This window comes from Ambystoma mexicanum, chromosome 5p (assembly GCF_040938575.1).
Source record: "Ambystoma mexicanum isolate Mex_15411 chromosome 5p, UKY_AmexF1_1, whole genome shotgun sequence".
Lineage (NCBI taxonomy): Eukaryota > Metazoa > Chordata > Amphibia > Caudata > Ambystomatidae > Ambystoma > Ambystoma mexicanum.
Genome location: NC_090930.1, coordinates 143,128,184 through 143,144,716, shown reverse-complemented (window position 1 = coordinate 143,144,716; position 16,533 = coordinate 143,128,184). Strand labels below are relative to the sequence as shown.

The 16,533-nt window shown below is 62.5% G+C and overlaps 2 protein-coding genes across 2 annotated transcripts; both read left to right on the top strand.

The window, feature by feature from the left end:
• Positions 1-215: 215 nt before the first annotated feature.
• On the top strand, positions 216-5,411 carry LOC138480502 (uncharacterized). Its single transcript, XM_069612273.1, has 4 exons — positions 216-849; positions 959-2,416; positions 3,360-4,383; positions 4,619-5,411. The coding sequence occupies exons 1-4, from the start codon at positions 216-218 to the stop codon at positions 5,409-5,411; spliced, it is 3,909 nt and encodes a 1,302-aa protein (XP_069468374.1).
• A 2,094-nt stretch (positions 5,412-7,505) lies between these two features.
• LOC138480501 (basic proline-rich protein-like) lies at positions 7,506-14,847 on the top strand. Its single transcript, XM_069612272.1, has 4 exons — positions 7,506-8,139; positions 8,249-9,847; positions 13,260-14,095; positions 14,200-14,847. The coding sequence occupies exons 1-4, from the start codon at positions 7,506-7,508 to the stop codon at positions 14,845-14,847; spliced, it is 3,717 nt and encodes a 1,238-aa protein (XP_069468373.1).
• The last annotated feature ends 1,686 nt before the right edge of the window (positions 14,848-16,533 follow it).

Sequence of the window (16,533 nt, the reverse complement as noted above, 5' to 3'; positions counted from 1 at the left end):
AGGCACTCCACCAGCCCAGCCAGCGAAAGCCACTCAACCTGCCCAGCCAGCGCAGGCCACTCCACCAGCTCAGCCAGCGAAAGCCACTCCACCTGCCCAGCCAGCGAAGGCCACTCCACCTACCCAGCCAGTGAAGGCCACTCAGACAGTGAAGGTCACTCAGTCAGCGAAGGCCACTCCACCTGCCCAGCCACCTGCCCAGCCAGCGCAGCCAAATGGAAGAAGCGGAAGGCGCAGACTTATGCCCAACCAGCACAGGCCGCTCCACCTGCCCAGCCAGCGATGGTCACTCCACCAGCCCAGCCAGCGAAGGCCCCTCCACCTGCCACTCCACCAGCTCATCCAGCGAAAGACACTCCACCTGCTCTGCTAGCGAAAGCCACTCAACCTGCCCAGCCAGCAAAGGCCACTCCACCAGCCCAGCCAGCGAAAGCCACTCAACCTGCCCCGCCAGTGAAGGCCACTCCACCACCTCAACCAGCGAAAGGCACTCCACTGCTCAGCCAGCGAAGGCCACTCAACCAGCCCAGCCAACGGAGGCCACTCCACCAGCTCAGCCAGCGAAAGCCACTCAACCTGCCCAGCCAGCGAAGGCCACTCCACCAGCTCAGCCAGCGAAAGGCACTCCACCTGCTCAGCTAGCGAAAGCCACTCAACCTGCCCAGTCAGCGAAGGCCTCGCCACCAGCTCAGCCAGCGAAAGGCACTCCACCTGCTCAGCCAGCGAAAGCCACTCCACCAGCTCAGCCAGCGAATGCCACTCCACCAGCTCAGCTAGCGAACCCACTCCACCTGCCTAGCCAGCGAAAGCCAATCCACCTGCCCAGCAGAAGGTCACTCCACCAGCTCAGTTAGTGAAGGCCACTCCACATACCCAGCCAGCAGAGGCCACTCAACCTGCCCAGCCAACGAAGGCCACTCCACCAGCTCAGCCAGCGAAAGCCACTCAACCTGCCCAGCCAGCGAGGCCACTCCACCAGCTCAGCCAGCGAAAGGCACTCCACCTGCTCAGCTAGCGAAAGCCACTCAACCTGCCCAGCCAGCGAAGGCCTCTCCACCAGCTCAGCCAGTGAAAGGCACGCCACCTGCTCAGCCAGCGAAAGCCACTCCACCTGCCCAGCCGAAGGTCCCTCCACCAGCTCAGCCAGTGAAGGCCACTCCACCTGCCCAGCCAGCAGAGGCCACTCCACCTACCCAGCCAGTGAAGGCCACTCAGCCAGTGAAGGCCACTCAGCCAGGAAAGGCCACTCAGCCAGGAAAGGCCACTCAGCCAGGAAAGGCCACTCAGCCAGCAAAGGCCTCTCCACCTGCCCAGCTAGCACAGGCCGCTATACCTGCCCACCCAGCTAAGGCAACTCCACCTGCCCAGCCAGCGCGCCACTCCACTAGCTCAGCCAGCGAAGGCCACCCCACCTGTCCAGCCAGTGAAGGCCACTCCACATGCCCAGCCAGGAAGACTACTCCACCTGGCCAGCCAGCACAGGCGGCTCCACCTGCCCAGCCAGCGAAGGTCACTCCACCAGCCCAGCCAGCGAAGGCCACTCCACCTGCCACTCCACCAGCACAGCTAGCGAAAGCCACTCTACCTGCCCAGCCAGCAAAGGCCACTCCACCAGCCCAGCCAGCGAAAGCAACTCAACCTGCCCAGCCAGCGAAGGCCACTACACCACCTCAGCCAGCGAAAGGCACTCAACCTGCCCAGCAAACGAAAGCCACTCCACCTGCCCAGCAGAAGGTCCCTCCACCAGCTCAGTCAGTGAAGGCCACTCCACCTGCCCAGCCAGCGGAGGCCACTCAGCCAGCAAAGGCCATTCAGCCAGCAAAGGCCACTCAGCCAGCAAAGGCCTCTCCACCTGCCCAGCTAGCACAGGCCGCTATACCTGCCCACCCAGCTAAGGCAACTCCACCTGCCCAGCGAGCGCAGGCCACTCCACTAGCTCAGCCAGCGAAGGCCACCCCACCTGTCCAGCCAGTGAAGGCCACTCCACATGCCCAGCCAGTGAAGGCCACTCCACCTGCCACTCCACCAGCTCAGCCAGCGAAAGGCACTCAACCTGCCCTGCCAGCGAAGGCCACTCCACCACCTCAGCCAGCAAAAGGCACTCCACCTGCTCAGCCAGCGAAGGCCACTCAACCTGCCCAGCCAGAGAAGGAGACTCCACCAGCTCAGCCAGCAAAGGCCACTCCAATAGCTCAGCCAGCGAAAGGCACTCCACCTGCTCAGCTAGCGAAAGCCACTCAACCTGCCCAGCCAGCGAAGGTCACTCCACCAGCTCAGCCAGCGAAAGGCACTCCACCAGCTCAGCCAGCGAAAGGCACTCCACCTGCTCAGCCAGCGAAAGCCACTCCATCAGCTCAGCCAGCGAAGGCCACTCACCAGTTCAGCCAGCGAACCCACTCCACCTGCCCAGCAGAAGGTCACTCCACCAGCTCAGCCAGTGAAGGCCACTCCACCTGCCCAGCCAGCGGAAGCCACTCCACCTGCCCAGCCAGTGAAGGCCACTCAGCCAGTGAAGGCCACTCAGCCAGCAAAGGCCACTCAGCCAGCAAAGGCCACTCAGCCATCAAAGTCCTCTCCACCTGCCCAGCTAGTACAGGCCGCTATACCTGCCCACCCAGCTAGGCAACTCCACCTGCCCAGCGAGCGCAGGCCACTCCACTAGCACAGCCAGCAAAGGCCACCCCACCTGTCCAGCCAGTGATAGCCACTCCACATTCCCAGCCAGTGAAGGCCACTCCACCTGCCACTCCACCAGCTCAGCCAGCGAAAGGCACTCCACTTGCTCGGCTAGCGGAAGCCACTCAACCTGCCCAGCCAGCAAAGGTCACTCCACCAGCCTAGCCAGCGAAAGCAACTCAACCTGCCCTGCCAGCGAAGGCCACTCCACCACCTCAGCCAGCGAAAGGCACTCCACCTGCTAAGCTGGCGAAAGCCACTCAACCTGCCCAGCCAGCGAAGGCCACTCCACCAGCTCAGCCAGCGAAAGGCACTCCACCTGCTCAGCCAGCGAAAGCCACTCCATCAGCTCAGCCAGTGAAGGCCACACCACCAGTTCAGCCAGCTAACCCACTCCACCTGCCGAGCAGAAGGTCACTCCACCAGCTCAGCCAGTGAAGGCCACTCAGCCAGCAAAGGCCACTCAGCCAGCAAAGGCCACTCAGCCAGCAAAGGCCACTCAGCCAGCAAAGGCCACTCAGCCAGCAAAGGCCTCTCCACCTGCCCAGCTAGCACAGGCCGCTACACCTGCCCACCCAGGGAATGCCACTCCACCTGCCCAGCCAGCGCAGGCCACTCCAATAGCTCAGCCAGCAAAGGCCACCCCACCTGTCCAGCCAGTGAAGGCCACTCCACATGCCCAGCCAGGAAGACTACTCCACCTGGCCAGCCAGCGAAGGCCACTTCACCTGCCCAGCCAGCGAAGGCCACTCCACCTGCCCAGCCAGTGAGGGCAACTCCACCTGCCCAGCTAGTACAGGCCGCTACACCTGACCAGCCAGCGAAGGCCACTCCACCTGCCCAGCCAGCACAGGCCACTCCAGTAGCTCAGCAAGCGAACTCCTCCCCACCTGTCCAGCCAGCGAAGGCCACTCCACCTGTCCAGCCAACGAAGGCCACTCCACCTGTCCAGCCAACGAAGGCCACTCCACCAGCTCAGCCAGTGAAGGCCACTCCACCAGCCCAGCCAGCGAAGGCCACTCCACCTGCCCAGCCAGCGAAGGCCACTCCACCTGCCCAGCCAGCACAGGCCACACCACTAGTTCAGCCAGTTTACGCCACACCACCTGTCCAGCCAGCAAAGGCAACTCCACCTGCCCAGCCAGCGAAGGCCACTCCACCAGCTCAGCCAGCGAAGGCCACTCCACCTGCCCAGCCAGCAAAGGCCACTCCACCTGCCTTGCCAGCGAAGGCCACTCCACCTGCCCTGCCAGCGAAGGCCACTCCCCCAGCTCAGCCAGCGAAGGTCACTCCACCTGCCCAGCCAGCGAAGGCCACTCTACCAGCTCAGCAGAAGGTCACTCCACCAGCTCAGCCAGTGAAGGCCACTCCACCTGCCCGGCCAGCGGAAGCCACTCCACCTGCCCAGCCAGTGAAGGCCACTCAGCCAGTGAAGGCCACTCAGCCAGCAAAGGCCACTCAGCCAGCAAAGGCCTCTCCACCTGCCCAGCTAGCACAGGCCGCTACTCCTGCCCACCCAGGGAATGCCACTCCACCTGCCCAGCCAGCGCAGGCCACTCTAATAACTCAGCCAGCAAAGGCCACCCCACCTGTCCAGCCAGTGAAGGCCACTCCACATGCCCAGCCAGGAAGACTACTCCACCTGGCCAGCCAGCGAAGGCCACTCCACCTGCCCGGCCAGCGGAAGCCACTCCACCTGCCCAGCCAGTGAAGGCCACTCAGCCAGTGAAGGCCACTCAGCCAGCAAAGGCCACTCAGCCAGCAAAGGCCACTCAGCCAGCAAAGGCCTCTCCACCTGCCCAGCTAGCACAGGCCGCTACTCCTGCCCACCCAGGGAATGCCACTCCACCTGCCCAGCCAGCGCAGGCCACTCTAATAACTCAGCCAGCAAAGGCCACCCCACCTGTCCAGCCAGTGAAGGCCACTCCACATGCCCAGCCAGGAAGACTACTCCACCTGGCCAGCCAGCGAAGGCCACTTCACCTGCCCAGCCAGCGAAGGCCACTCCACCTGCCCAGCCAGTAAGGGCAACTCCACCTGCCCAGCTAGTACAGGCCGCTACACCTGACCAGCCAGCGAAGGCCACTCCACCTGCCCAGCCAGCACAGGCCACTCCAGTAGCTCAGCAAGCGAACTCCTCCCCACCTGTCCAGCCAGCGAAGGCCACTCCACCTGTCCAGCCAACGAAGGCCACTCCACCAGCTCAGCCAGTGAAGGCCACTCCACCAGCCCAGCCAGCGAAGGCCACTCCACCTGCCCAGCCAGCGAAGGCCACTCCACCTGCCCAGCCAGCACAGGCCACACCACTAGCTCAGCCAGCTTACGCCACACCACCTGTCCAGCCAGCGAAGGCCACTCCACCTGCCCAGCCAGCGAAGGCCACTCCACCAGCTCAGCCAGCGAAGGCCACTCCACCTGCCCAGCCAGCGAAGGCCACTCCACCTGCCCAGCCAGCGAAGGCCACTCCACCTGCCCTGCCATCGAAGGCCACTCCCCCAGCTCAGCCAGCGAAGGTCACTCCACCTGCCCAGCCAGCGAAGGCCACTCCACCAGCTCAGCCAGCGAAGGCCACTCCACCTGTCCAGCCAGTGAAGGCCACTCAACCTGCCCAGCCAGGAAGACTACTCCACCTGGCCAGCCAGCACAGGCGGCTCCACCTGCCCAGCCAGCGAAGGTCACTCCACCAGCCCAGCCAGCGAAGGCCACTCCACCTGCCACTCCACCAGCTCAGCTAGCGAAATCCACTCCACCTGTCCAGCCAACGAAGGCCACTCCACCAGCTCAGCCAGTGAAGGCCACTCCACCAGCACAGCCAGCGAAGGCCACTCCACCTGCCCAGCCAGCGAAAGGCACTCCACCTGCTCAGCCAGCGAAAACCACTCAACCTGCCCAGCAAACGAAAGCCACTCCACCTGCCCAGCAGAAGGTCCCTCCACCAGCTCAGTCAGTGAAGGCCACTCCACCTGCCCAGCCAGCGAAGGCCACTCAGCCTGCAAAGGCAACTCAGCCTGCAAAGGCAACTCAGCCTGCAAAGGCAACTCAGCCAGCAAAGGCCACTCAGCCAGCAAAGGCCACTCCACCTGCCCAGCTAGCACATGCCGCTATACCTGCCCACCCAGCTAGGCAACTCCACCTGCCCAGCGAGCGCAGGCCACTCCACTAGCTCAGCCTGCGAAGGCCACCCCACCTGTCCAGCCAGTGATAGCCACTTCACATGCCCAGCCAGTGAAGGCCACTCCACCTGCCACTCCACCAGCTCAGCCAGCGAAAGGCACTCCACATGCTCGGCTAGCGGAAGCCACTCAACCTGCCCAGCCAGCAAAGGTCACTCCACCAGCCTAGCCAGCGAAAGCAACTCAACCTGCCCTGCCAGCGAAGGCCACTCCACCACCTCAGCCAGCAAAAGGCACTCCACCTGCTCAGCCAGCGAAGGCCACTCAACCTGCCCAGCCAGAGAAGGACACTCCACCAGCTCAGCCAGCAAAGGCCACTCCAATAGCTCAGCCAGCGAAAGGCACTCCACCTGCTCAGCTGGCGAAAGCCACTCACCCTGCCCAGCCAGCGAAGGCCACTCCACCAGCTCAGCCAGCGAAAGGCACTCCACCTGCTCAGCCAGCGAAGGCCACACCACCAGTTCAGCCAGCGAACCCATTCCACCTGCCCAGCAGAAGGTCACTCCACCAGCTCAGCCAGTGAAGGCCCCTCAGCCAGCAAAGGCCACTCAGCCAGCAAAGGCCACTCAGCCAGCAAAGGCCACTCAGCCAGCAAAGGCCTCTCCACCTGCCCAGCTAGCACAGGCCGCTACACCTGCCCACCCAGGGAATGCCACTCCACCTGCCCAGCCAGCGCAGGCCACTCCAATAGCTCAGCCAGCAAAGGCCACCCCACCTGTCCAGCCAGTGAAGGCCACTCCACATGCCCAGCCAGGAAGACTACTCCACCTGGCCAGCCAGCGAAGGCCACTTCACCAGCCCAGCCAGTGAAGGCCACTCCACCTGCCCAGCCAGTGAGGGCAACTCCACCTGCCCAGCTAGTACAGGCCGCTACACATGACCAGCCAGCGAAGGCCACTCCACCTGCCCAGCCAGCACAGGCCACTCCAGTAGCTCAGCAAGCGAACTCCTCCCCACCTGTCCAGCCAGCGAAGGCCACTCCACCAGCCCAGCGAGCGAAGGCCACTCCACCTGCCCAGCCAGCGAAGGCCACTCCACCTGCCCTGCCAGCGAAGGCCACTCCCCCAGCTTAGCCAGCGAAGGTCACTCCACCTGTCCAGCCAGCGAAGGCCACTCTACCAGCTCAGCAGAAGGTCACTCCACCAGCTCAGCCAGTGAAGGCCACTCCACCTGCCCGGCCAGCGAAAGCCACTCAACCTGCCCAGCCAGCAAAGGCCACTGCACCAGCTCAGCCAGCGAAAGGCACTCCACCTGCTACTCCACCAGCTCAGCCAGCGAAAGGCACTCCACCTGCTCAGCCAGCGAAAGCCACTCAACCTGCCCAGCCAGCAAAGGCCACTGCACCAGCTCAGCCAGCGAAAGGCACTCCACCAGCCCAGCCAGCGAAAGCCACTCAACCTGCCCAGCCAGCAAAGGCCACTGCATCAGCTCAGCCAGCGAAAGGCACTCCACCAGCCCAGCCAGCGAAAGCCACTCAACCTGCCCAGCCAGCGCAGGCCACTCCACCAGCTCAGCCAGCGAAAGCCACTCCACCTGCCCAGCCAGCGAAGGCCACTCCACCTACCCAGCCAGTGAAGGCCACTCAGACAGTGAAGGTCACTCAGTCAGCGAAGGCCACTCCACCTGCCCAGCCACCTGCCCAGCCAGCGCAGCCAAATGGAAGAAGCGGAAGGCACAGACTTATGCCCAACCAGCACAGGCCGCTCCACCTGCCCAGCCAGCGATGGTCACTCCACCAGCCCAGCCAGCGAAGGCCCCTCCACCTGCCACTCCACCAGCTCATCCAGCGAAAGACACTCCACCTGCTCTGCTAGCGAAAGCCACTCAACCTGCCCAGCCAGCAAAGGCCACTCCACCAGCCCAGCCAGCGAAAGCCACTCAACCTGCCCCGCCAGTGAAGGCCACTCCACCACCTCAACCAGCGAAAGGCACTCCACTGCTCAGCCAGCGAAGGCCACTCAACCAGCCCAGCCAACGGAGGCCACTCCACCAGCTCAGCCAGCGAAAGCCACTCAACCTGCCCAGCCAGCGAAGGCCACTCCACCAGCTCAGCCAGCGAAAGGCACTCCACCTGCTCAGCTAGCGAAAGCCACTCAACCTGCCCAGTCAGCGAAGGCCTCGCCACCAGCTCAGCCAGCGAAAGGCACTCCACCTGCTCAGAAAGCGAAAGCCACTCCACCAGCTCAGCCAGCGAATGCCACTCCACCAGCTCAGCTAGCGAACCCACTCCACCTGCCTAGCCAGCGAAAGCCACTCCACCTGCCCAGCAGAAGGTCACTCCACCAGCTCAGTTAGTGAAGGCCACTCCACATACCCAGCCAGCAGAGGCCACTCAACCTGCCCAGCCAACGAAGGCCACTCCACCAGCTCAGCCAGCGAAAGCCACTCAACCTGCCCAGCCAGCGAGGCCACTCCACCAGCTCAGCCAGCGAAAGGCACTCCACCTGCTCAGCTAGCGAAAGCCACTCAACCTGCCCAGCCAGCGAAGGCCTCTCCACCAGCTCAGCCAGTGAAAGGCACGCCACCTGCTCAGCCAGCGAAAGCCACTCCACCTGCCCAGCCGAAGGTCCCTCCACCAGCTCAGCCAGTGAAGGCCACTCCACCTGCCCAGCCAGCAGAGGCCACTCCACCTACCCAGCCAGTGAAGGCCACTCAGCCAGTGAAGGCCACTCAGCCAGGAAAGGCCACTCAGCCAGGAAAGGCCACTCAGCCAGCAAAGGCCTCTCCACCTGCCCAGCTAGCACAGGCCGCTATACCTGCCCACCCAGCTAAGGCAACTCCACCTGCCCAGCCAGCGCGCCACTCCACTAGCTCAGCCAGCGAAGGCCACCCCACCTGTCCAGCCAGTGAAGGCCACTCCACATGCCCAGCCAGGAAGACTACTCCACCTGGCCAGCCAGCACAGGCGGCTCCACCTGCCCAGCCAGCGAAGGTCACTCCACCAGCCCAGCCAGCGAAGGCCACTCCACCTGCCACTCCACCAGCACAGCTAGCGAAAGCCACTCTACCTGCCCAGCCAGCAAAGGCCACTCCACCAGCCCAGCCAGCGAAAGCAACTCAACCTGCCCAGCCAGCGAAGGCCACTACACCACCTCAGCCAGCGAAAGGCACTCAACCTGCCCAGCAAACGAAAGCCACTCCACCTGCCCAGCAGAAGGTCCCTCCACCAGCTCAGTCAGTGAAGGCCACTCCACCTGCCCAGCCAGCGGAGGCCACTCAGCCAGCAAAGGCCATTCAGCCAGCAAAGGCCACTCAGCCAGCAAAGGCCACTCAGCCAGCAAAGGCCACTCAGCCAGCAAAGGCCTCTCCACCTGCCCAGCTAGCACAGGCCGCTATACCTGCCCACCCAGCTAAGGCAACTCCACCTGCCCAGCGAGCGCAGGCCACTCCACTAGCTCAGCCAGCGAAGGCCACCCCACCTGTCCAGCCAGTGAAGGCCACTCCACATGCCCAGCCAGTGAAAGGCACTCAACCTGCCCTGCCAGCGAAGGCCACTCCACCACCTCAGCCAGCAAAAGGCACTCCACCTGCTCAGCCAGCGAAGGCCACTCAACCTGCCCAGCCAGAGAAGGACACTCCACCAGCTCAGCCAGCAAAGGCCACTCCAATAGCTCAGCCAGCGAAAGGCACTCCACCTGCCCTGCCAGCGAAGGCCACTCCACCACCTCAGCCAGCAAAAGGCACTCCACCTGCTCAGCCAGCGAAGGCCACTCAACCTGCCCAGCCAGAGAAGGACACTCCACCAGCTCAGCCAGCAAAGGCCACTCCAATAGCTCAGCCAGCGAAAGGCACTCCACCTGCTCAGCTAGCGAAAGCCACTCAACCTGCCCAGCCAGCGAAGGTCACTCCACCAGCTCAGCCAGCGAAAGGCACTCCACCAGCTCAGCCAGCGAAAGGCACTCCACCTGCTCAGCCAGCGAAAGCCACTCCATCAGCTCAGCCAGCGAAGGCCACTCACCAGTTCAGCCAGCGAACCCACTCCACCTGCCCAGCAGAAGGTCACTCCACCAGCTCAGCCAGTGAAGGCCACTCCACCTGCCCAGCCAGCGGAAGCCACTCCACCTGCCCAGCCAGTGAAGGCCACTCAGCCAGTGAAGGCCACTCAGCCAGCAAAGGCCACTCAGCCAGCAAAGGCCACTCAGCCAGCAAAGGCCACTCAGCCAGCAAAGTCCTCTCCACCTGCCCAGCTAGTACAGGCCGCTATACCTGCCCACCCAGCTAGGCAACTCCACCTGCCCAGCGAGCGCAGGCAACTCCACTAGCTCAGCCAGCAAAGGCCACCCCACCTGTCCAGCCAGTGATAGCCACTCCACATTCCCAGCCAGTGAAGGCCACTCCACCTGCCACTCCACCAGCTCAGCCAGCGAAAGGCACTCCACTTGCTCGGCTAGCGGAAGCCACTCAACCTGCCCAGCCAGCAAAGGTCACTCCACCAGCCTAGCCAGCGAAAGCAACTCAACCTGCCCTGCCAGCGAAGGCCACTCCACCACCTCAGCCAGCAAAAGGCACTCCACCTGCTCAGCTAGCGAAAGCCACTCAACCTGCCCAGCCAGAGAAGGACACTCCACCAGCTCAGCCAGCAAAGGCCACTCCAATAGCTCAGCCAGCGAAAGGCACTCCACCTGCTCAGCTGGCGAAAGCCACTCACCCTGCCCAGCCAGCGAAGGCCACTCCACCAGCTCAGCCAGCGAAAGGCACTCCACCTGCTCAGCCAGCGAAAGCCACTCCATCAGCTCAGCCAGCGAAGGCCACACCACCAGTTCAGCCAGCGAACCCATTCCACCTGCCCAGCAGAAGGTCACTCCACCAGCTCAGCCAGTGAAGGCCACTCAGCCAGCAAAGGCCACTCAGCCAGCAAAGGCCACTCAGCCAGCAAAGGCCTCTCCACTTGCCCAGCTAGCACAGGCCGCTACACCTGCCCACCCAGGGAATGCCACTCCACCTGCCCAGCCAGCGCAGGCCACTCCAATAGCTCAGCCAGCAAAGGCCACCCCACCTGTCCAGCCAGTGAAGGCCACTCCACATGCCCAGCCAGGAAGACTACTCCACCTGGCCAGCCAGCGAAGGCCACTTCACCAGCCCAGCCAGTGAAGGCCACTCCACCTGCCCAGCCAGTGAGGGCAACTCCACCTGCCCAGCTAGTACAGGCCGCTACACATGACCAGCCAGCGAAGGCCACTCCACCTGCCCAGCCAGCACAGGCCACTCCAGTAGCTCAGCAAGCGAACTCCTCCCCACCTGTCCAGCCAGCGAAGGCCACTCCACCAGCCCAGCGAGCGAAGGCCACTCCACCTGCCCAGCCAGCGAAGGCCACTCCACCTGCCCAGCCAGCGAAGGCCACTCCACCTGCCCTGCCAGCGAAGGCCACTCCCCCAGCTTAGCCAGCGAAGGTCACTCCACCTGTCCAGCCAGCGAAGGCCACTCTACCAGCTCAGCAGAAGGTCACTCCACCAGCTCAGCCAGTGAAGGCCACTCCACCTGCCCGGCCAGCGGAAGCCACTTCACCTGCCCAGCCAGCGAAGGCCACTCCACCTGCCCAGCCAGTAAGGGCAACTCCACCTGCCCAGCTAGTACAGGCCGCTACACCTGACCAGCCAGCACAGGCCACTCCACCTGCCCAGCCAGCACAGGCCACTCCAGTAGCTCAGCAAGCAAACTCCTCCCCACCTGTCCAGCCAGCGAAGGCCACTCCACCTGTCCAGCCAACGAAGGCCACTCCACCAGCTCAGCCAGTGAAGGCCACTCCACCAGCCCAGTCAGCGAAGGCCACTCCACCTGCCCAGCCAGCGAAGGCCACTCCACCCGCCCAGCCAGCACAGGCCACACCACTAGCTCAGCCAGCTTACGCCACACCACCTGTCTAGCCAGCGAAGGCCACTCCACCTGCCCAGCCAGCGAAGGCCACTCCACCAGCTCAGCCAGCGAAGGCCACTCCACCTGCCCAGCCAGCGAAGGCCACTCGACCTGCCCAGCCAGCGAAGGCCACTCCACCTGCCCTGCCATCGAAGGCCACTCCCCCAGCTCAGCCAGCGAAGGTCACTCCACCTGCCCAGCCAGCGAAGGCCACTCCACTAGCTCAGCCAGCGAAGGCCACTCCACCTGTCCAGCCAGTGAAGGCCACTCAACCTGCCCAGCCAGGAAGACTACTCCACCTGGCCAGCCAGCACAGGCGGCTTCACCTGCCCAGCCAGCGAAGGTCACTCCACCAGCCCAGCCAGCGAAGGCCACTCCACCTGCCACTCCACCAGCTCAGCTAGCGAAAGCCACTCTACCTTCCCAGCCAGCAAAGGCCACTCCACCAGCCCAGCCAGTGAACAGCAACTCAACCTGCCCCGCCAGCGAAGGCCACTCCACCACCTCAGCCAGCGAAAGGCACTCCACCTGCTCAGCCAGCGAAAACCACTCAACCTGCCCAGCAAACGAAAGCCACTCCACCTGCCTAGCAGAAGGTCCCTCCACCAGCTCAGTCAGTGAAGGCCACTCCACCTGCCCAGCCAGCGAAGGCCACTCAGCCTGCAAAGGCAACTCAGCCAGCAAAGGCCACTCAGCCAGCAAAGGCCACTCAGCCAGCAAAGGCCTCTCCACCTGCCCAGCTAGCACAGGCCGCTATACCTGCCAACCCAGCTAGGCAACTCCACCTGCCCAGCGAGCGCAGGCCACTCCACTAGCTCAGCCAGCGAAGGCCACCCCACCTGTCCAGCCAGTGAAGGCCACTCCACCTGCCACTCCACCAACTCAGCCAGCGAAAGGCACTCCACATGCTCGGCTAGCGGAAGCCACTCAACCTGCCCAGCCAGCAAAGGTCACTCCACCAGCCTAGCCAGCGAAAGCAACTCAACCTGCCCTGCCAGCGAAGGCCACTCCACCACCTCAGCCAGCAAAAGGCACTCCACCTGCTCAGCCAGCGACGGCCACTCAACCTGCCCAGCCAGAGAAGGACACTCCACCAGCTCAGCCAGCAAAGGCCACTCCAATAGCTCAGCCAGCGAAAGGCACACCACCTGCTCAGCTAGCGAAAGCCACTCAACCTGCCCAGCCAGCGAAGGCCACTCCACCAGCTCAGCCAGCGAAAGGCACTCCACCTGCTCAGCCAGCGAAAGCCACTCCATCAGCTCAGCCAGCGAAAGCCACACCACCAGTTCAGCCAGCGAACCCCGTCCACCTGCCCAGCAGAAGGTCACTCCACCAGCTCAGCCAGTGAAGGCCACTCAGCCAGCAAAGGCCACTCAGCCAGCAAAGGCCACTCAGCCAGCAAAGGCCTCTCCACCTGCCCAGCTAGCACAGGCCGCTACACCTGCCCACCCAGGGAATGCCACTCCACCTGCCCAGCCAGCGCAGGCCACTCCAATAGCTCAGCCAGCAAAGGCCACCCCACCTGTCCAGCCAGTGAAGGCCACTCCACATGCCCAGCCAGGAAGACTACTCCACCTGGCCAGCCAGCGAAGGCCACTTCACCTGCCCAGCCAGCGAAGGCCACTCCACCTGCCCAGCCAGTGAGGGCAACTCCACCTGCCCAGCTAGTACAGGCCGCTACACCTGACCAGCCAGCGAAGGCCCCTCCACCTGCCCAGCCAGCACAGGCCACTCCAGTAGCTCAGCAAGCGAACTCCTCCCCACCTGTCCAGCCAGCGAAGGCCACTCCACCTGTCCAGCCAACGAAGGCCACTCCACCAGCTCAGCCAGTGAAGGCCACTCCACCAGCCCAGCCAGCGAAGGCCACTCCACCTGCCCAGCCAGCGAAGGCCACTCCACCTGCCCAGCCAGCACAGGCCACACCACTAGTTCAGCCAGCTTACGCCACACCACCTGTCCAGCCAGCGAAAGCAACTCCACCTGCCCAGCCAGCGAAGGCCACTCCACCAGCTCAGCCAGCGAAGGCCACTCCACCTGCCCTGCCAGCGAAGGCCACTCCCCCAGCTCAGCCAGCGAAGGTCACTCCACCTGCCCAGCCAGCGAAGGCCACTCTACCAGCTCAGCAGAAGGTCACTCCACCAGCTCAGCCAGTGAAGGCCACTCCACCTGCCCGGCCAGCGGAAGCCACTCCACCTGCCCAGCCAGTGAAGGCCGCTCAGCCAGTGAAGGCCACTCAGCCAGCAAAGGCCACTCAGCCAGCAAAGGCCTCTCCACCTGCCCAGCTAGCACAGGCCGCTACTCCTGCCCACCCAGGGAATGCCACTCCACCGGCCCAGCCAGCGCAGGCCACTCTAATAACTCAGCCAGCAAAGGCCACCTCACCTGTCCAGCCTGTGAAGGCCACTCCACATGCCCAGCCAGGAAGACTACTCCACCTGGCCAGCCAGCGAAGGCCACTTCACCTGCCCAGCCAGCGAAGGCCACTCCACCTGCCCAGCCAGTAAGGGCCACTCCACCTGCCCAGCCAGTAAGGGCAACTCAACCTGCCAAGCTAGTACAGGCCGCTACACCTGACCAGCCAGCGAAGGCCACTCCACCTGTCCAGCCAACGAAGGCCACTCCACCAGCTCAGCCAGCGAAGGCCACTCCACCTGCCCAGCCAGCGAAGGCCACTCCACCTGCCCAGCCAGCGAAGGCCACTCCACCAGCTCAGCCAGTGAAGGCCACTCCACCAGCCCAGCCAGCGAAGGCCACTCCACCTGCCCAGCCAGCGAAGGCCACTCCACCTGCCCAGCCAGCACAGGCCACACCACTAGCTCAGCCATCTTACGCCACACCACCTGTCCAGCCAGCGAAGGCCACTCCACCTGCCCAGCCAGCGAAGGCCACTCCACCAGCTCAGCCAGCGAAGGCCACTCCACCTGCCCAGCCAGCGAAGGCCACTCCACCTGCCCTGCCATCGAAGGCCACTCCGCCAGCTCAGCCAGCGAAGGTCACTCCACCTGCCCAGCCAGCGAAGGCCACTCCACCAGCTCAGCCAGCGAAGGCCACTCCACCTGCCCTGCCTGCGAAGGCCACTCAACCTGCCCAGCCAGCAAAGACCACTACACCAGCTCAGTCAGCGAATGCCCGTCCACCTGCTTAACCAGCACAGGCCACTTCAACTAACTGCCCAGCCAGCTAAGGCCACTTCACCAGCTCAGCCAACGAAGGCCACTCCACCAGCTCAGCCAGCAAAGGCCACTCCACCGGCCTAGTCAATGAAGGCCACTCCACCACCTCAGTCAGCGAAGGTCACTCAACCTGCCCTGCCAGTGAAGGCCACTGCACTTGCCCAGCCAGAAAAGGGCATTCCACCTGCCCAGCCAGCAAAAGGCACTCCACCCGCTCTGCCAGCGAAGGCCACTCCACCTGCCCAGCTATCAAAAGCCACTCAACCTGCCCTGCCAGCAAATGCCACTCCACATGCCCAGCCCGCGAAGGCCACTCCACCAGCTCAGCCAGCAGAACCTGAAAACCCACACCCAGCTATGCCAGTTATGCCATCAGTGCCTTCACAGGTGCTATTGACCTATGCCATTGTGACAACTTGCATTCAGTACACAGTAAGCTCATCTGCGCTTTCCCAGGTGTACAGATACACCCACAGTGTCCAGGTTGCTTAAGGGGCACATCACACCTACAGTCCGAAAAATTCATTTACGAAAAACTGCCTTGTGGTTCGGCCTTACCCCACATCCCATTGGGGGCAAATAGATGTGTCGTCTTCATCATCATTGTCACTGTCAATTGGGATTGTTATATTGTGGTTTATAGGCATATTGCTCCCTGTGCACAGATTGTGAGGCATGTAACACAATGATAATGTGGCAAACTTTCTGTGGTGCATACATGAGGGCTCCACCTGTTCATAACATAACATAACAGGTGTATTTGTATAGTGCACGTTTAACCCCAGAGAGGCATCTTGGCGCTATGGACAGATAACAGATGTTTATTGTTACCCTGCTTAATGGTACTCATTTTATCAACCTCGGAAGGATGAAGGGCTGAGTGGGATTGCTGGGATTTCAACCTGTGAGCATGAGGTGAAACACAGGCCCCCGTAGTGGATGCATTATTACACTGAGCCACAGACCCGGCAATAACGTTCACTGGAGAGAATGGACCCCGTCTTTGCCCAGGCCAAATGTCCTCTCAATGGAACAGCGTGTTGTTGTATGGGCCACATTCTAAAGTTGCTCCTCTTGAATCTGTAGGTTTCGGTATTGGCGTGAGGAGCCATGGCAGCATCACATGTTGGGATCTGTGTAGAAGTTGAGTCAGTACTGTGTTCTTTTTTAGAAACGCCTATTCTACCCTGAGAGGAAGATGAAATGCATGCAGCTCTGTTGATGTTGACAGCACATGGCACACATTCCTGCCTCCTTTGTGATGTAGGGAATTGTTGGCAGTGACTTTTGGGGTTCTATGTGATTTCATCAAGGAGATCTGGTCGAATCCAAATCCATCTAATTTAGTTTTCTTCTTTTAAGCCATTTGGCCGGAAATAAATGCAGGGGGGAGACACCCTTTTACCCCCACCTTAATTATTATAATACTCACAGTGCTGGATTATCCATTAGGCCAAGTAGACACAGCCTATGGGCCCCACTCCTTTTAGGGGCCTGCGCCCGCTAGTGTTTAATTGGATTTGGAATGTAATTTGGATTTAAATCGGATTTAGAATTTAATTTGCAGCCTGCGCTGCGTTAGCATTTTTTGGGTGAAAATCATTGGTCTCTGTCTCCCCGCGTCCGGACCCTTCCTGCCGAGTTCGCATTTTCAATTT